This window comes from Zootoca vivipara, chromosome 8, assembly GCF_963506605.1.
Source record: "Zootoca vivipara chromosome 8, rZooViv1.1, whole genome shotgun sequence".
Classification (NCBI taxonomy): Eukaryota; Metazoa; Chordata; class Lepidosauria; order Squamata; family Lacertidae; genus Zootoca; species Zootoca vivipara.
In genome coordinates, this window is record NC_083283.1 from 79,371,451 (window position 1) to 79,391,902 (window position 20,452).

The 20,452-nt window shown below is 49.2% G+C and overlaps 1 protein-coding gene across 3 annotated transcripts; it reads right to left on the reverse strand.

Moving 5' to 3' along the window:
* Positions 1–1,258: 1,258 nt before the first annotated feature.
* IRX2 (iroquois homeobox 2) lies at positions 1,259–16,815 on the reverse strand. Of its 3 annotated transcripts, none has more exons than XM_035126063.2 (5): positions 16,190–16,815; positions 13,977–14,508; positions 12,291–13,097; positions 11,211–11,281; positions 1,259–3,293 (listed from the first exon to the last, which is right to left on the reverse strand). In XM_035126063.2, exons 1-4 carry the CDS (start codon positions 16,430–16,432, stop codon positions 11,238–11,240), a joined length of 1,626 nt encoding a protein of 541 aa, XP_034981954.2. In that variant the 5' UTR covers positions 16,433–16,815; the 3' UTR covers positions 1,259–3,293; positions 11,211–11,237. The 3 variants fall into 3 exon arrangements, with proteins under 3 accessions (XP_034981954.2, XP_034981955.2, XP_034981953.2); XM_035126064.2 differs by lacking the exon at positions 1,259–3,293 and adding an exon at positions 7,827–10,281 and having other exon boundaries at positions 14,094–14,508; XM_035126062.2 differs by lacking the exon at positions 1,259–3,293 and adding an exon at positions 7,827–10,281.
* Positions 16,816–20,452: the final 3,637 nt, after the last annotated feature.

Below are 20,452 nucleotides of genomic sequence, written 5' to 3' on the forward strand. Positions count from 1 at the left end.
GGTGTGTGGAACGAGGGTGTCGGGCCTGTAATAGCGGCGTCCCTTAAGGCACACTTACCTGAGAGTTTCCCACCGTATCAGCCTGGTTAAGGCTGGGCTGCATCGTAGCAGCCCCCCGTTGCACCGAACCGGACGCATTATTTAACCCAAGGAAACGGTGTTTTTTTTTAATAGCAGCAGTGCCTGTTTGGAGTTCGCTTGCCCCACTAGTCTCCGCCACCTGAGTAAGCGGACAGCCCAGTTATACGGTAGTATAGCATGAGCCTCTTAATCTCAGGGTGGCGGGTTGGAGCCCCACGTTGGGCAAGAGGGTCGGACTAGATGACCCTCGTGGTCCCTTCCAACTCTACAATTATGTGGTTCTGTGAAAGCAGGTGGGTGAGAGCTGGGAGCCGGATGGTCCTTTTCTCATGCTGCTTCGGTGGTGAGGTCACTGAGATAATCTGTGACGCCTCGCCCACGTTTCATATATGGGGGGAAATGAGTCTGTTTGTATGATTGAGTTAGTCTATATGACACTTTTCCTCTTTTTAAAAAACCTAAAATTGAAAGGATCGAGGTAAGCACTATATGGGCACCATCCACTGGGAAGTTTTCTTGCGCGTGTCTCCTTTGGAGTGGCATTGCCCTTCTATGTGCTCTTAAGGCTGAAGTCTATATTATCTGAGGTTGGAAGTTCGTGCGCCTTGCTTTCGACAAGGCGCGATAGGACTGCCCTACCGGTATGTGTCTCTCTCAGTTGGATTTAGAAGTGCTCGGCATTAGCTGGACCTGGCCTTGTTCTTGCAAATGAAATGCTAAAAAAACGGTGCCCTCTCCGCCTCCCCATTCATTCCAATAGGAGTTACTCGCCCAAGAAACCCGCCTGCCTGCGCCCTGGGCCTTGTTATTTTGCCGTTTGAAGCTGGCAGCGCGAGGAGGGGAAAAGAAGAGCCTTCACTGGCCAGCGAACAGCGCAAAACCCCCAAACCCTCCACGAAGGAAGGCCTGGTGCCTGACGTTAACCCTAAAGAAGACGGGTCCTGTTTCTCGGGAAAGGCCCAGGAATAAGCGCTTCTTTGTCTACCAACCTGCTCTTTGCCGCTACCCAGATTTTGGAACTAAGTCAATTAGGTTAATTACGATTAACATGGATATCACTACATATCTAGAGAAAGGGAGGAGGAGGTGCGAGGCACACCTCTCTCTCTTTTTTCTTTCTTTCAGGGGAGCTGTTGGAGTGTATTTTGTTGCATTTTTATTTTCAGGTTGCTGGTATTTGTATATGGGTCCGTATTTTTGAGATACGGGTCGTTGGACGTAATGGATTTGTTTGGCTCCATTGTTCTTCTATAGGCCGCCTTGATCGCGGCCCAAGGCGGTGCAAAGAACTGAAGGGCAGTTCAATCCAGCCCCAGTTCAATCCAGCCTCAGAAGTGAGTTCAGTTGCGCTTCGTTTATTATTTAGACTGTGATCCTAATACACCGCTTACCTGTGTAAGCAAGTCCAAAGACAGCTTTTAAAATAAGCTATTTTGTCCTGGGAGGCGGGCGGGGAGAAACTCTGCGGCGATCTACTGGGGCCCTTTTGGCTTAAGCGCAGACCTCCTTCTCTGCTTGCGTAAAAGACGTCGATTACTCAAAGACTTCGCCATAAAACTCGCAGGGCCGGAGGGAGCTGAGCGAAGTGAGACAATGGGGCGAAGTTGGTTGATGTGGCAATAATAATGCTTAGGGAAAGTGGGGTGGAGGAAGCAGACGCACGACTCACGACCATTTAATTGCTCCTTTTAAACCTGTTATTACGATGTTAACTGGTTAAGTATATATTGCTGCCTTTTATTGCCTTGATGTGACAAATTAAAACATACCCTTCTGAAAAGAGGCTTTCATTGGTGGAGGAAGAGGCAGGGAGAGGCGGGGGGCGACAGAGCTGTCAGGCTGAATTAATGGGGGGGCTGCATTTTTTTTTCCCCTTTGCGATTTTGCTGCTATTGCGTTTTTTGGAAGGGGGCGGGAAGAGTCCCTCAGCCACAGTCGATTTCTGTTCTCTCTTTTAATCCCGTCGCGAGGTAGCCTTAGACGCAGTTTATATTTAGATCTGTGCAATCTGCATCATCTCTTTATTTATTGACCCGTGCTTTTCCATATATAAAGGCACTGCGTCTTTTCTGTCATTTCTCCTCGCGATCTTGTGCGTTACTCAAGGGCGAAAGGCGAATGCCTTTTCGCTCCTGAAGTGAGCTGGAGGCGTACGCCCCCCAAAGATGTCAAGTGTGAACGTGGCACAGACATATTCGCTTTGTAATGTGCTAAGAGAGAGTAGTGACCTGTCCAGGACTCACGCTGTTTAAATGGGGGTATTAAAAGTGGTGAATTGAGATCTGGACTGAAAAAGCTCCGTTTACAAAAGGTGTGTTTGTTCCCAGAAGAGATTTTCCCACCTCGACGCCCCGCGTAGTGAAACTCTCATAGTGAGATCTGGAAAAAAAAAGTCATCAGATCGTCAAAAGTCCTCGAAAAGTGAGGAATGGCTCTTTAATGGTTTTATCTTTTAAAAAAAAATCAAGAAGGGCGAGTCCTTGTTTTGAACAATGAATGGCTGGATTATTTTCAAAGCAACGTTCAACACAAGCACTTTAAAAAATAACGCCAAAAATCTCGACCAGGGGATGCTCAGACCTGGGGCGTTTCCTTTTAACACCTCTCACCAATTTTTTGGAGGATGGGAGTCAAGCCTGAAAGCAGAACCGTTTATCTCTTCAGTTTCAAATAATGTTCTTTAATTTTACATTCTGCCGTTCAAGTCACTCCTGCCGGAAGGCATGTCCTGCACAGCTTACTCGAGAGCAAACGTTGTTGAATCCACTGAGCTCTGAAGCATAGCTGCCAAGTTTTCCCTTTTCTCGCGAGGAAGCCTATTCAGCATAAGGGAAAATCCCTGGGAAAAAAGGGATAACTTGGCAGCTATGCTCTGAAGGGGTTGGCTTCCGAGTAAATAAGCACAGGATCGATCTGCGCATCTTATACAAAGCGCGCGCCCCTCGATACCCTCTGGCTTGTAGCTCCAAACAAGTACCGGTAGGTCTCCACGGCCAAGTTGCTTCGCGTCCAGTTTCAGAATCCAGCTTCGGAAGTTGAGAACTTTAAATAACAATAAGGATAATAATTTTTAAGGAATCTTCTTCTCCCTTGGGAGAAGGAAAAGGAAGAAGACGGGAGGCGCTCTCCTCAGCTCCTTCGGGGGAGTTCTCTCCGCTCCGGCCGTGATCCGCTTTGAAGCCGTTTCTCTTTTCCCAGGCCTAACTCGCTCTCTAGGAAGGGAGAAAGAAAATGACCCGATGAAGAAGACTGTCTTTGGCGGGGGCGCCGCCTTCATCCACGCCGAGCAACCAGAAGGACCTGCCCGGAGGAGGGAGGGGACGGAGGGCCGCGATGACATCCTAATGAAATCAGCTCGGAATCCATTACACGAGAGGATTAGCTAATTACCAGATCAGAGAGACGGAGAGGAAAAATAAATAAATATGCCTTTAAGTAACCGAAAGTAATTATAACCCCATTGTTGACGCTAACGATTAATAATTGATCGGATGTACTACACAATGAAATGTCAGTTTATTCTCCTTGGCTATATGGCTATTTCTTTTAAGGAAACGAAGCGGAGGTGGGTGGGTGGGAGGATTCCCTGTCAATAGGATCACAAACATTTTCCTTGGCATATGGAACTTGGTTTCAGGTGAGGGTCTCTCTCGCTCTGGGGAACTGAAAAGCTGGGTGCCCCCCTAGGCCCGTGGCCATCCAGACGGGGCTGGATTGCAGCTCCCATCGCCTCTGACCATTGGTGATGCTGGCTCAGACTGATGGGAGCTGGAGCCAAGGACAGCTGGAGGGTCACACTTTAGCCACCGGGCCGGGCAGGTATTCTGACTTTTGTTATTAGATTTAGCGCCTTATTTAACGGGAAGTTAAGACGCAAGGCTCGCCTTTAGCCCTGGAGAGATAATTCGGTAACCTTCGCTCGTGCACAAATACACACAGACGCCTTTAAAAAGGGAGAGAGCTGTACTGCCACGTCTCTTAGGAAACTGTTTCTTTAAATCAGGAGAGTTCCTGTCATTTGTTCGGTTTCTGTTTAATATACAAGCCTTCCCCCGATTGGAGGCCTTACAGGGAGACTGGGGCGCGCTGGTTCAGCTGCCCCCACCCCCACCCCCAGCAGCTGCCTGCAAATGAAGGGTTGGTGAGGGGGTGGGCAGAATTTGGGCCTGTTAGATGAAGCAGGTAGCTCACGGCGCACAATATATATAATAAAATATCTCCTATATAGCACCCAACACCGCTCAAATCCTCGTGGGATGGTTCTCTTCACCTTCGTCTCAAGGGCAAAGTTCCCATAGATTTGAATGGCGGTTAGGGTGCAGTTGCGTCACTGAGAAGTGCATACCGTTGGAGAGCAACGATCCGAGGGGGGGGGGCGGTTTTGCTTTCTGTCGGGCACGTAGCCACCCCCACCCCCCACTCCTGGCACATCTGCTTTAGCCTTAAGGGGGGAGACGATGCAAAATAATGAAGAGCGCGCATGGCGAGGCTTCAAAACAGAGAAAAGCTTCCAAGCTTCGAGAATGCCATTGCTTTGATTTATTTTATTATTTTTAACCGCGGGGTTGTGCGGGCGCGTCTTGACGTTATGTGCGCATTTTGTTCCGTCAGAGGAGTTCCGTCAGATGAGTAGCTCTAAAGGTGTTTCCTAATTCTTGCCTCGCTTTCCTGTTTCCTATTTCAGAATCTGATTCTGATTCTTCTCCTGTTTCGCTCCAGTTCCTCGCTTCCTTCTCCCCGCCGCCAGCTCCTCGTGGGGACGGCGGAAGCGTGCATTCAATACTCCCCACCCGCCCAAAATAAATTACGTGTTCATTCAGCGAGCATCCTTCGATAGGATGGCGAAAGTGTGGGCAGATAGGTAGCCCCTTCCTTTGCATGTTTACTCGGAAATAAGTCCCACTTGGTGCAGCGGGACTTACTCCCGGGTAAGTGTACATAAGATTGCAGCCTTAATCCTTATTGTTAATAAGCAGCAAAGCCTTGAGCTGTTAATTGGATTTCGGCTTCACTTTTCTGACGCCCGGCTATTAGCTGTGACGTTTCTCATGTATTTGTTAAGGACTTGTGTTCCGCTTTGTGCTTGGCTCAGCGCAGCCGAAGAGGAACGCCCCCACTCCAGTTTAGGGATCCCTCCCCACCCCCAGAGGCGAAAAGCCCTGGTAGCCTGCAGTCTCTCTCTCCCTCCCCCCCCCCTCTCTCTGCGAGGTTGAGGCATGGCTGGGAAATGAAGAGGCGACACCGATTTAACCTCCTGCGACGGCTGGCCTTGCATGCTGCTAACAATTGCATCTCTGAAAATCCCCAGCGGTGCGATCCACCAGCTTTCAAAGCTGATATCATTGGCGTTTGCAAACTTATCGGTTTGCACATTCACTAGAAACAACCCCATTGGACTTCGCGTTTGCGTAAACGCGCGCAAGGTCAAGTGTCTGCGAGTCCCATTGAACTGAATGGCAGTCTATCCTCCAGTAAACGAGCGGACAGGTTTACGTGCGAGAAGCCCCAGATACGGCAAAGGCTCCCTCGCGTGCCAGGGGTTTCATGGCTACAAACCTCTTGCTGGTGCGCGCGGCTGCCTGTACACCAGACATTTACAGCGCATTTAAAGCACACGCGCCCCAAGAACCCAGGGAGCTGTAGTTTGCCCTTCGCAAAAAAGCCCAGCACCCTGAATAGACTACAGTTCACAGAATTCTTGGGGAGGGGGCATGCGCTTTGAATGCACGGCGTGTACGCAGCCCTGGGTACAGACGTTGAATTTAGCTTTGCCCCTGCAATCGTGAGCTTGCCCGCGGGAGCAAATCCCTCTCGGTCTCCTTTGAAATAAACAAGCAAGTCAACACAAAGCAAACAAACAAGCAAACAACGTCTGACCAAGGAAGTGAAAGGCGAGCAGAGGAAGACGCGTCCTGCCCCTCGCCAGTTCTTGCCCCCGCCCGCCTCACTGCAGGCAAACAAGATCTCCCTTCTTGCCAGCAACTGCTGACATTTGACGGCAGAAAAGGAAGGAGCAGTACAGGGATGGGGCGAGGGGTGTGTGTTATATCATATCTCCCCCTTACTGGACCGCAGCTAGCCCAGTCTGACCCTTTCTCCGAGTCCTGATGATGTAAGGCGTGTGTGTGTGTGGACCTTTCCTGCCAGGCAAGGTCGCATTTCGCGAAGCAAAGGCTACCTCGACTGCTACAGTTTCATGCAAGCACATTAAGAGGAGCCGGGTTGGATCAGGCCAATGCTTGCGCGCAAGTAGGAAGCGCAAACTGAAAACTGGTCGAGTTGGAAAAGTTGGGCAGGGTCGCAGAGAGAGAAACAGGAGGGGAAATGTTTGTTTGGGTTTTGAATCTGTTGCTGATAGTAGTAGTAGTAGTAGTAATAATAATAATAATAATAATAATAATAATAATAATAATAATAATAATAATATTCCAAGGAAGGGGACTCAATGGGTTTTCAATAGCTTGTGCACCACCAAGAACAGCAAGCCGGTATTTGCTCGATTACCTTTTGGGTTTACATTACTCTGTTTCTGTTGTTTACTCTTCAGTAGGTATGGCAGTTTAGCCTCTCGTTTCGTGTTTTGTTTTGTTTTTTTGCGTAGAATTCAGCTGGAAGCTCTCCTGCACAAGCTTCAATTTCGTAATGTTCGAGCAAGACCTTGCAGAGGAGCTTTAAGTGGCGCCAAACTTCCTCTTAAATGAAGGGGGCATGCGCAAGATTTTATTCGCGTTCAGCCAATGAGGGCTTCCCGTTCATTTATACCTTTTAATATCTAACGCGATAGCGTTTCAGCTCATCACAGCTTGCGCAGGAGAACTTCCCGATGGATGCACCTTAATTGCTATTTAATAAATCGGTTTGATTTGGGCGAGGTGGTGGGGACTGAATCCATTGCAAAGAGATAGTAATTCACATCTCTCTCTCTCTCTCTCTCTCTCTCTCTCTCTCTCTCTCTCTCTCTGTGTGTGTGTGTGTGTGTGTGTGTGTGTGTGTGAAGTAGATTATACCAAAACCGTTGGATGTGACAGGCAAAGAGGGAAATGTTTCAAAGCCAGCTGCCCAAAGTCTTTCGACTTTTCCTTCCAGAAAAGAAATCCCAGGTCTAAATTCTAGCAAGGGGTGAGTAAATTATGGAAATCTTAGATAATTCTTCGGGCGTATAAACATCAAAGGAGAGTCGTTAGCTTTCCTAATCTCTGCCACAGAATGGATTTTCAAAATAAAATAAAATATAGAACCAACTGAAATGTACATGTTATCCAACAGAGAACCTGGTGTATAATAAGGCGAAGAAGGGAGGGAGGAGAGAGAGAGAGAGAGAGAGAGAGAGAGAGAGAGAGAGAGAGAGAGAGAGAGAGAGAGAGAGAGAGAGAGAGAGAGAGAGAGAGAGAGAGAGAGAATATGCACGCTATGGGAGGAGGAACCTCCCATTCAAAGGTCGCAGTGAAAGGGAGCGCGGGATAATTTTACACTTTTCTCCTTTAGAATAATAATCTGACAGATACGATGGAAATGTTGGCATCTATATCGCCCATCTGCCCGAAGGCACTATATTCCCTCAAAGAGCTTTAGCCTGCAAAAATATATATCACATATAAAAATTACGCGGAGTAGTATTTAAATACAAAATTGTATTAAACCCACAAGTTACCGTTATAAAGCCAAAACACAACAAATTCCACAGCTTCATTTGAAGCCTGCTGCGGCCAGGGATAGAAATATCAGCCAGTTGCTGAGAGCACCATTCGCCAGGGAAGTTCTCCTGCGCACGCCCCATCGAAATGAACGGGGCGTGGGCAAGAGTACTCGCGGGGAAACCTAAAGGAAAAGCGTGGTTCGTTTCAAGTGAGGCTTGCACAGGAGAACTGCCCCCTGCCCTCGACTGATCCTCTTAACATTCTGCACTGAGAAATTTGAAATGCCACATATAAAGTATCTCATAATCATAACTAAAGAAATCAAAAGTATAGATGGGAAGATTTTTTTTTTTAGATAAATGAGGCAGGCAAACAGATTTGGTTTATGTCAGTTTTGCTGCAAAGAAGAAACACCTTAGGAATGGGTTGGAAGTCTACACCGACTTGGGAATAGCTCTGGGGGTGGGAGAGGGGGAGGCCTGAATCACTCAGATAAATAGACCCCATGATTGCTGGAGCAACATCCAAAACTGTGCTAAATTATTATCCCAAAATATTTACTTTGAACTCAGTTCTGGTGACATCAGTGAAAACTTCAACGGGTGATTTTAGGGTTGCAATGTAGTGAATGAATATTTTAAAATTATTATTATTATTAAATGTTGCTTTCTACACACACAGAGAGAGAGAGAGAGACACAGACAGACACAGACAGACAGACAAGGCAGCCACCGGCCCAAGAGAGCTGTCTGTTGGTTAGGCTACTTTGTGTACTTAGGGGGAAGGTGATGATGACGATGTTGTTGTTGTTGATGATGATGATAACCAAATACATTCCGGTAACAACATAAGCTGTAGGTAACCGTCTGTAATTACACCACAGACATGCACACAGATTCCACTCTTTATCCAGTTAACATTCCCCAGGCCGAACCCTGAAGTATCTAAGATCACTTTCAAATGCCCTTTCTAACAAGCCCCTGAGCAGGAGGCCACTAATTTTCAGCGAACAAAAAGCCACTGGAGAGAGCCCCGTTTGTCAATATCAACTGGTCGAGCAATTTCCCATCTTCAGACACATCGGCCTATCTGAGCTGGCAGATGTTTAGACAAGATTTTATAAATTGTTCAATATCAGCCCGTAATGAACCCCAACTGACCGTTCCAAAGCAGCTAAAAGCACCCAGGATCTCCCCTGCTGGGATCTAATAATGCTCTCACGCTGGAACATTATTAATCATGGAATAAAATAGATGAGCCTCTTGAAAAATAAGTGTATGATTGATTAAAGGGCAATCTAAGAAGCTATTATTCTTGTTTTATAACCGTAAGTTATATTCACTCAATTTATCTTTGAGGGAGAAAATAAATGGTTGTTTGTCTCCTTATTGAAATTATATTATAAGGGAATTCTCATTATTTGTTTGGGGGGGGATTGAAGTGATGGTTTAGCTATTTTTTAAACCTAATGGTGAATCTCATAAGTGATTACCACATTATTGTTATATATTTTTATAGGGGGTGGGATAGTTTTCTATTTTTTTTTTACTTTCAAGTGCTTTGTATCTCTTGATAAAAATGAAACACAAATCTTCACTTATGGTGCAAGTAAATATGGCATTTTGAATTAAGAATGCTATCACTAAATACAACAGGATGTACAATAGTAATCTTTTTTAAAAATGTAAATTGTATATAGTCCAGTGCAACAGATTCACACTGAAGGTTTTTATTGTCCTGCAATATATATGTTCAACAGGTTTAATTAGCCACATTGCTAAATATATTTTAAATATTTAAGAAGTTACCTTAGGCAACTGTAACAGTGATATTTTATAAATTATCATGAATTACAAAAAAGATAAATACTAAAAATGAACAAAAAAAGGCCACCACCTTATTGTAGACTAATCTGTTTTTATTTACAATTAAAGATATAAATTAGTAAAGAATTCTCGTTAAACAACGAGAGATTGTATAACCATCAATGTCTCAAATAAAAACCAGGCATAATTTATTTACAAAAGAGTTGGGATTCCGTTGCAATACAACTTGCATAAATTACTAGAAGCTCTTATATCATTACAAAAATAAATATCAAATTTGTTTCCACTTTGTAAGTACTCAAGTTCTTCAGTCATGGTTTCTTTAATTAATTGCTACTGTATGTATCTTTTACAAAGTGTTTGTACAATAAATCCTATCACACCTACAGAATATAGATATATATAGATATATATATATATACCGTGGCAATAAGCTGATCAATTCGAGATATCCTGAGAAAAAACAGATTTGCTTCTTTCTTTCATTCATTCTTTCCTTTTAAGTCACATATACATTGGGGAGAACTAGACTATACCAGTAAACTCACATAATGTCCAGTAAAATTCTGGTTTAACAATTAGAGAGAGTCTGTAGATTTAATAGTGCTCTGTGGTCTTCTTTTATACAGTGGCACAAGATGTGATCCGGATTTAGAATTTTGTTAGAGATAGAGATAGATTAGCTTGGGGAGAGATGATGGCTTGTTGACTTTTCTCAAAGCAATTGTGACACCTACCTGTGGACCAAGGAAAACACCAGATCATCCACAATCTTTCAGTTACACGCAGAGTGTTAAAAATGGAAGGAAAACTAAAACGCTTTTTCTTTTCTTTTCAGCATAGGAGGATTAAGGCTTGGGTTCTGTTCTGCTTTTTTTTTCCTGTAGGGGTGGGAAATGGTTGGCCACAAGATATTCTTTAATCCTAACTGTAGCAGCGATTTGGAAATAAATGGGGAAACAGAGGCAATTCATGCAGACACTATGTTCTTCTTGGAAGCCAGCCAGGACTCATCTCATTTTCCTTCTTTGCTGTTTGAAATGTATATAAGCATGCTAAATAAAACCACTCTTTATTTTGATTCACAACTATTAGAATTGCATGTTTATAAAGATGCCTTAAGGTGCATGTGAGCAGGGAAATCTTCTGTATAGCACCCAAAGCACTGAATCAGTGCAATCATGATCTTTTATTTGGCGTGCTGATATACATTTCAAATAGTACAGAGGGACAATGAGATGAATTCTGGCTGGCTTCCAAGGGGAACACACAACTATCCGCCCATATATTTTGACAGGGCCTTGTGTAGGAGGAATTCCCAGTCTATTGCAGCTTCAATTTGCCAATAATAATTTGGGAAAATTTTTTAAAAAATACTGCGATTTAAATATTTATTGAAAATACACAACTTTCATTTTTTTAAAAAAAGTGGGAGGCATGTGTGAAACAATTGAACTGATTTCTCCAACAACAACAAAAAGGAAGGGTGAAAATGCAATAGGCTTTTCTTTGTAATAATGCTCTTTTGGTAATGGAGCAAGAAATTAACATTAAGCAAATTTGCAGGCTGAGCAATATGTTTCTGGAGTTGATGCCAAATGATCCTCCTAAGCGGTGTAACAGAATAGAAGGAGAAAGAAGGAGAAAAGGAACTGGTCTCACTTACTTGCCTGGCTGCTGTGTGATTGCACTTCTATAGGTATGGTTGTATTCCTACTGTGCACACTTCAGTGGGGTCTGTCAAAATAGAAGCGTCAGTTAGTCACAGGACACAGCTGGCTAACTAGATTATACACTCTGGGCATGGCCTAGCTCCCTCTTGCACAAAACCCCAGCACAGCCCTTGGAAGGCCTTTCCTTGAGCTGGCATTTCTCAGAGGATCTGGGAGTTAACTCGTTCGAAGGCCAGAATTCTTAATTACTTGTTTTAAATTTAGCATAACTTGTAGTAATGTCTCAGACCGATAATGGAACTTTGAAGGAGACAGACAATGGAAGCTGCAATCCTAAAAAGCATTGCCTTTAGATTCGGTCCCATTCTACTCAGTAAGGGGGGGGGTTACTTCTGAGTAAATATGGTTAGGCACAAGCTATCAGACTTCTCTCTGCTACACACGGTACCGTTTTTCCTCTCTCTCCAAAGCCTGAAAATGTTCTCTCTTTTTTTTTTTTGCTTGGGAATACTGCCAAAACAATATTCTCCCTTGCTATTATTTCTCCCCCCTTAGCAACAAAAACAACGAATAAACTTTCTGCAAATATTTTCAGATTATATACAATTCAAGGAGTTAAGACTTTTTAGTGATTTTTAGAGGCTTTTGAATTACACGGAGCAATTTATATACATTATGTTCCTAATCACAGTCATAATTGGAAGGCAAATCTCAGCGTTTTCTGTTAGATCCTCTTCTTCAGAGGCCTGACCACAGCTTCCGGCTGCAATCCCACACAAAAGGGCTGCTTTGACGACGACGACAACGACAACAACAACAACAACAACAACAACAACAACAACAACAACAACAACAACAACAACATTAAAATCTATGGAATTCCAAGCAGAAGATCTGTGACCTGGATTGCAGTTTCGAAAAAGAGTTTTGTACCTGGACTGTCAGACTCCACCATTGCCTTCTTGCTTGTCGCACCCACCTTATTGTGATTTGTTTTTTAAAAGGGGGGGGGGTAAATTTACGCCCCACATTATCCCTTAGTAGAAAAGAAAACCTAGCCAGGAAACACCTACCTTTTTTGGAGTCTGGATTGGAAGGCTTGTAATGTTGTTCTAGGTGGCTCGCGATGGTTTTCAAAGAGTTCTCCGAGCCCTGCTTGTGCGCGGAGCTGCCGCCTCCACCGCCGCTGCTTAAGACCGTCTGACTTAGCCCCTCGCTGGAGGCCACTGCCGCCGAGTTGTACCTCAGGATGCCCTGACCCTGGAGGGCGTTGAAGTTCCCATAGTTTGTGTAGTTGCTATAAAAAGGCGACGTGTAATAAATATGCCTCCCCAGGAGAGAGGAGGGCGAGTAGGCAGCGTTGTGCGGGGTGGAAGACGGCGGCACCGACGGCTGGCAGCTCTGGCCCAGGTTGTGCGGGTGGTGAGGGTGGTGGTGGTGGTGCTGAGGGTGCTGAGGGTGCTTAAGGTCCGAGGTGGCGATTTCCGCCAGCGACCACAGCTTGGGCTTGCTCGCCAGCGTGGTTTGCGAAGCAGCTGTCGGGGCCATACGGGCGTCCAAAGCGGCTTTGTTGGCGTTGCGCGCGGAGTCCTCGGCATGCGGGTGACCCAGCAGAGGGGCTTCGACCCCGGTGAGAGGGGAGGAGGTGACGGGCTTGGCGGGAAGACCCCTGTCCGCCGCCTCCTCCTCGTCGTCGTCCTCCTCCTCGTCGTCCTCCTCCTCCTCAACGTCGTCCTCGTCCTCGTCGATCTCCTCGTACTTGTCCTTGCACTCCGAGCCGGACTCGCAGAGCGGGTCCCCGGCGCCGCAAGGGGCCTTCTCGCCGTCCGATTCGGCCGAGCAGGAGTGGTCGGTGAGCGAGTCCACCTGCAAGCTGATCCCTGCGGCAGAGAACCAGGGGAACCGTCAAGGAAACCCGGCGGGGGCACCAACGGCGGGGGCAGCAGCGGGAGGAGGAGAGCGCAGCACCCCGTCTCCTAAACCTCCCGCTCCCCGCCACCCCCAAAACAGGTGGCAAACAATCGGAGCACCCCCTGCTCCCCACCCCCTTCCCCAGAGATGGTCTCCCCGAGGGACCTGCGAACTCCCCTCGGATCCATAGGCCTCTTCCACGACAGGTGGATGGACGGGCAGGCCGTGGGTTCAGGTGCCGGCATAAGGCACAAGCTTGAGCATAGGAGCCAACTCCTAGGGGCCAAGGTCCTTTCGAACCCCAATTAAAATATTTGAGTAGGCTTGGCCCGCCCAAAAATGATGGGCATTGCCATTCAAATGGTGTACGTGCCACGCTACTTGTGATCGGTTATGTGGGGCAGGGCTTACTTGCCCCCCCAAAACCCACATTTTATTGAGAAGCAGGCCTTCAGCCTCCTCTGCTCCCGCGTCCTGTGCTCCTACTACAAATAATCCTCCTCCTCATCTCCTTTCCAAAGCCGCTGCAAGAACTGCCCTAGACAATGTCCCAAAAGCGCTTTGAAGGCTTGAGATGCGTTATGATCCTTCAAGCCCGTTTACTCGGAAGCGGGATAACTACCGCGGTTTACACGGCCTTTCCCGGGGGAAGCCCCTACACGGAAGCAAGCACCACTCCGTTCCGTGGCGCTTACTTCGCAAGGAATGGCGTTCCCCCTGTCTTTAAAGAGAAAGTGCAGCGGCTGCAGCGGAATCCCTGGGGATGAATGTGGAAGCGTCTGCAATGCAATGCGGGGAAGCTGCCCCTTCAGCCTGGAATAATCCCGCGCGCACACACATACACTTACCTCCGAGTAAGCCCCACTGAACTCCGAGGTAGACCTGCACAGGGTCGGGCTGCAGGGCTCCATGCAGGCCCATGATCTGCCTCCCTGCCCCACGAAACCAGCCTGTTCCTCCCTCACCTTCATCCTCGGCCGACGTCTCGTTGCTGTCGCGGCCTTTGTCCGACGGCGCCTCTTCCTTGCTGCGGATCCCGCCGCCGGCGTCGAGGTCCTCGTCCTCGTCCTCGCTCTTGTTGCGCGGCGCCCAGGTCATCTTGTTCTCCTTCTTGAGCCTCCTCCTGGCGTTGGCGAACCAGGTGGAGACCTGCGTGAGGGTCATCTTGGTGATGATGGCCAGCATGATCTTCTCGCCCTTGGTCGGGTAGGGGTTCTTGCGGTGTTCCTGCAGCCAGGCCTTCAGCGTGGCCGTGGCATCCCGCGTGGCGTTCTTTCGGTAAGCGGGGTCGTTCAGCTGGTAGGGGTAGGCTGGGCTACCGTAAGGGTGGTAGCTGATGGCCCCGCTCATGCCCGTCGCGTGGGCATCGTAAGGGGAGCCCTGCCAAGCACAAAAGCAAGGGCGTTAAGGCATTTCGGAAGAGCTGGCAGCCCCTAACTAGCAGGCAACGCCACGGGAGCGCCTGTTACATTTTACACTAATGTAATGCAATCACTCTAGTGAACAATGTTATTATTATTTCTTAATTGTAGTGCCGAGTACTCCTGCATTATTATTACTTAAGGAAAAAATAAAGTATCCAGAGGGCATTAGAATCCCTTCTTCTCTCTGAAAACTGCTGATGTCTTCGTCTTCGTTGCAGTTTATTGCAATTCAACGCAGACATTTTTATTTTCTCCCTCCAAAGGCCCTACAGGTAGTTTCTTAAAATGATAGCTTTCTACTTTTCCTCTCCCCTCTCCTCCTCCTCCTACGCCTCCACACATGGTTGCAACGATATTTCCTCTGTTGCCATACAGGATAGAGAGAGAAAGAGAGAGGGGAGAAAGAGAGAGAGAGAGAGACAACAAAGCCCCCCGCTTAGCAATTCACTTCGCTAATGCATTGCAAATCCAATTTGCAAACCAGAAGATATGCACCGTTTCGAATTGGTCAAATGCGATATAATTAGCATTTTAATTCGCCCTTTAAACGTTTAAATTGCGCTGATTTAAAGTCTGCATAATACGAGGGTGAGGAGAGAGAAGGGTGGGGGGGAGGAATTAGTTGAGCCAACTTGATAACTTTCGGAGTCGGTCCAGGAAACCAAGCTAAACACAGCGCTCCAAATGTACCTAATGTTCCTAAATAGCCCGGGAACAATAAGGCTTGGCAACTTGCGACTGCTTTTCTTCTGCCACGAGAAAGTCAAACAGAGGAGCGTTTGAGATCGGCTCCCATTATCCTAAATAAAGATCGCCAGGCTGGGAGAAAAGGGGGGGGGAGGGAGAGACGACTCCAGCCAAAGGCGCTCGATCTGATATCTCTTGTGTAGTGAAACAAAACGAACCCTTTGCCCCACTTTCCCAGGACCAATTGGCTCCGCTAGCTTTAATCCTTCGTCGGTTTGCAATAGCTGCAAAAACACGCGCGATCGCCAGCACAAATGTGCTTGGAAGCAAGCGCGAGGAGGAAGTGGAAATCCGTCCGAAGAGGAGCCCTCTCTCTTCTCTCCCCCCCAACAATAAGTAAATAAAATAAAAATAAAAATAAACAACACCTTTAATTGAGTTTCAGCTTGGACTCCTTTCCATCGGTAGAAAGCCTCCCCCGCCCCGGTAAATCATATAAACAGGGAGAAAAGCGCTAAAGAGATAGAAGGAAAAAGTGGGGGAGGATACGAATGTCAGAAAATGAAAGTGAGTGAGGTGAAAAGAATAAAGGAAATAAATTGACAAGGGAAATAAGTGAGGGAGATGGATAGAAGAAAAGGAAAGGGGGAGGGAGGGAGGAATGAGAAGATGGATAAAGAAGCGAAGCAACGAAAGAGGGAAAAGCGAAGGAGGAAAGTCGAGAGAACCGGAGAGAGGCTGCCTCGGAGGAGGAGCGCTTCCGTGTGTGTGTCTAACGCGGGTTGCCCGGCGTGTCGGGCATGCTGCATCCCCACGACCCCCCCAACCTAGCCCGGGCAGCCCCGGCGCTGCGAACGGGGGAAGCGATGGAGGAGGATGAAGATGGAGGAGGAGGAGGAGGCGGCGGCAGCCGCTGGCGCCGGCGGTGGGCTGTCCGGTCCGTTACCCACCATGTAGGAGGGGAATCCCGTGGCCGGGTCTGTGGAGTACTGGAGCGGGCTGCTGAAGCCGGTGGCTGCCGCTTGGGCGGTGAAGGCGGCGGATCCGGGGTAAGGGCTGAACGCCGAGCCCGAAGACGACCTGGCCAGCTCTTCGCTCCGGGGCGCCGCCAGCGCCGACGCCCCGTAAGCCGGGCACGAGTAGAGCGCCAGCGAGCCCGGGGGCTGGTAGAGGTAGCCCTGAGGGTAGGACATGGCTGGCCCACGGGCAGCGGGCGAGCGCGAGGAAGGGGCCTGGGCTGAGGCGAGCGGAGGACGACTGCGGGCGCTTCAGCTACTGGCGCCGCCGCCGCTCGCTCGCTGCAGCCGCTGAGGAGCTCACAGCGTCCCCTCCATAGGCGGGAGGAGCGCGAGCCAAAAGGAGAGCTCAGCGCGAGGCTGAGGGAAAGCCTCTCGCAGGTCCGGGGAGCGCGCGCGTGCTCGCCGCCTCGCGTGCCCGCCCGCGCTCCTGCTTTCCCACGCAGAAGTCACCCGCGGCTGCTGCAGGAGGAGGAGGCGGCGGGCATCTGGGCAAAAGGAGCGCGCGGGAAAATGGAGGCGGAGGAGCGGGAGGAGGCGTCTTCCCCAGCCCGGGCGGGGAAGGGGCGGCCGAGAAAAGCAGCCTCGACCGGGCTCCTCCAGGCAAGCAGCGGCCGCGACCGCCGGCCCCGGCGGCTCGTCTCGTCGGCGCGCTCGCGAGCCGCCCCCTGTGAGGCGAGCTTTCCCCCCGGCGCCCGGCGCGACTAGCTTTTGGCGCGGGCATAAGGGAATCTGTGAGGCGAGGAGTTTTGTGAGGAAAGGAGTTTCGCCGGGGCATTGGCAAGGCGAGCTGTCCGTCACGGCTGCTCATCTGCATACGGAGGAGGACACGCCCCTCGCCCGGCTTCTTACCCCCCCCCCCCCACCGCAAACGGAGCCGAAGGAAGGAAGAACTTGGGCGGGACTCCCGACGAGCAAGAGAACATGGAATGAAGCCCCGCCCCTCGCGCTCTGCGCCTGAAGGGACGAGGGGAGAGAGCGCGCGGGGCCCGAGGATGGTGCGTTGTCGCTGCGGCTGAAGAAGCTGGCCGGCCGCCGAGCGGCCAAAGGCGTCCTTGTCTCGTGCTCCCCACCTCCTCCCGTCCGCCGGGCCTGGAGGTTATATAGCGTCACGTGGTCGCAGAATTGCGCAGAGGGAGGGAGGCCGGGAGGGCTCCGAGGTATTCCTTGCAGGCACGAGGCCCGGGCCTCGCCAACGGGCATGCGCGCCTTCCTGTTTCACACTAGCGCAGCCTCGGACGGATCATGCCTCTCCGTGCGTCAAGGAAGAGAGTTGCGATCCTATGCCCGATGGGTTCCGCGGGGATTCCGAAGAAACGCGCCCAGGGGAGGGCGGTTGAGGCGCTCGGGAAGCGCTTCGCAAGCCGCGATCTTAAAATCTGGGCAGCCTGGAGTCGGAAGGAAACCCCGAATGGCTCCGTGCGGACGCGGTCTGCCGCGTTGGCAGGATCGCGGCCTGAACTGGGACCGAGTGCCAAGTAAACGCGCAGAAAAGGGCCGGCTGTGTGGAATGTAAGGAGACGCGTTTAGGATCGAGCGGAGAGGGATCCCGCAGACCAGCAGAAGCCCCGCTTGGCACGAGAAAGCTGACTCCGGTGTGCTGGTTCGTTTTCGCTGAGTGGGGTGGGAGAGGACAAATTGGAGCAGGCCCATTTGCAGGTAGCAGCATCCCCGCCACCCCAGTGGAAAATAAAAACAAGGATTGTGCCATTATTCTCTCTACCACTCACCATTAAAGTGACATTTAATATATAAACCACTTGCTTAAAACACTCTCCCCAGTGTATTTTCCCCAGCTCTTAAGACCTCCGCACTTCTGGGTAGAGGGTCAAACGCACCAAGGTCCTTTTTCTCAGTAGGAAGCATTGTTGAAACCGCCGCCCCCCGCCGCCCAGTTAATTTCTTGAATACATTCAGGCCTTGGTTAATATCCTGTGGATGAAGAGCTTGCTTCAGATCCACTGGGGGAGGGATCCTTCTTTACTTGCCCTCCTTTCTGCATGGTCCAAAGTCCATCTGAAAGTGCTATAATCCACACTGCGCCTGGAGCGCCCGTCGAAAGGCCTTGCTATATATCCATTTTCTTACTGCAACCCTGCCTCCTCTACCCAAACAATTAAGATTTAGGGGACATGCTCTCGAGGCATTAACATTAGAGCCATGGTATGTAAAGCAAGAATGCTAATCGGATCCATAAATGATTCCGGGTAGGCAAAACAGAAACATCTGAAATGTGTCTGAGCGTATAAACCGCGTTGACGCGCTTCTGCCCAGTTTCCCAGATGGCGGTCTGATTCGGAGGTGGAATCTGTTTCGAAGCAACAACTTGCTGTCAGCAGGCGGGTGGGGGTGGGGTCAAGGTGTGTGGGGGTGGGGTGGGGGTGGGGTTCAAATTCAGCAGAAGGACACGTGGAATTAGAAGTGATCGCGGACACTATAGCTTGGTGGGAACTGAATCTATGCTCTTTGGAAGTGTAGAGAGTGACGACTGCGCTCTGTGGGCCAAGAGCCCAACTGAGGGTGCTAGAGACAGCCGCACGAATAGGTGGCTTCAGCAAGCAGGTCTTTTCCGCACCACCACCCATACCCATCGCAGTTCCCGCCAGTCAGCCCTGTGCCAACGTGCGCTTAGCCCTTATGCGCAAAAGAGGGAAATGTGCCTTGCGGACCCCTTTCTGTTCATTCATATATTTGGGCCGGTGGATGGAAATCCTGATCTCAGTTACCACTTTCTTCAAGCAGCCCCGAGTGGCTGAAAAGTCCGCCACAAGATGCGGGTACTGTATCTTTAGAGTAGAATTGCAAATAACCAGTAGCGGGTAATTCTAGAAATGCCAATGCGATGGCCCACGATTGGCTATTTCCTCCTCTAACTGGCAAGTGATTTGAAATCACTTCGAAATCCAGTTGGGGACTTACCTGCAGGGAAAGGGGTTTGGAGCAGAGGCGCCAACTGCCTCCTGTGTTTGGTACGGACTGTAGCCTAACACACGCCTCTCTCCCCCCCCCCCATCCTTCTTTCTCTCGAAGCAGCTGGCAATTTGGGAAGGCGAAATTAATTAGAACGTCAGCAAGCAAGCCCCCCGAGATGACTTTCCTCCCCGTCAAATTCGGAGAAGCGACGAAACGTGGCTTCCCTCGAACCCCCCCCCCCCTTGAAATGTTAGAAGAGCCGCTTCCTTTTGCGGCGCTGGAGACCCGAGGAAAGGCGCGTTGGAAGGCGCGCACGGATTTCTCGCTCTAACCAGGGACACGCTTCTAGTTGGAAAGAGGCTATGGAGGAGATATCTCCACCCCCGTTATTGTTGCTTGTTTGCTGGGGTGCTTGTGCGTTAAACTGCTGGATGTTACAATTAGAAACAAGCGGGGGGGGGGGGGGAATTGCGGGTACGCGCTAGTCAAAGTTGAGACTTCTCGCATTCATTCTTATTGCGTGGGCTCCAAAACGTCTGTTTCCCCCTCTTGCATGTAAGTGCCAAGGAGGCAGTGTGCTCTCTCGGGCCGGGGCTCGGTCTCACCCTGACCCATAGAGTCCATTACTTAGAATTAAGCCCCATTGATATCGGTGGGATTTACTTTCAGATAATGCGCTTGCGATAAGAGTCTTGCGCACGCAGTTCAGGATCCGGGAACGCAAATCCTCGGCATGTGCAGGATTTCCTCCAGAGTGGCTGTGTTAATAAATAAAATAAAATTACAACTGCGAGAAAAAAGACGAAGCGCAAAATATTATATCTATTATCTAATTTTTAAATATAGTCTTTCCACCTTTTGCTTTTCCTCCGAATATACAATGTTGCTTTTCATACAAAACAATAATAAAAAGAGGGACGGCTGAAGGGCGGGGGGAAAAGCGGCTCGTTTTCCAATAAGTGATTAATGAATAGCGCATTACCATTTCAAAAGGGGAGCCCTTGCTTTTGGGTCGATTTGCATAATTTTTGTATGGCTTCAAAAAAAGCAACACCACATTGCAGTCATGCATTTCCAAGAGCGAAACATAATACAGTCTGTGTGACAAAGAGATCCCTCCTAATTTGACACCGCCAAGGAACTATCCGGAGCGTTTAGCTAGAAATGGGACGTTTTGTAGGTTTCTGAAGGCTCGCTCGGCTTTTCTGCTGGAGTATGCCATGAAATGAGAACTCCTGGATCCCTCTCTCCAGCTCTCGACGCTTTGGGGGGATCGCTTGCTCC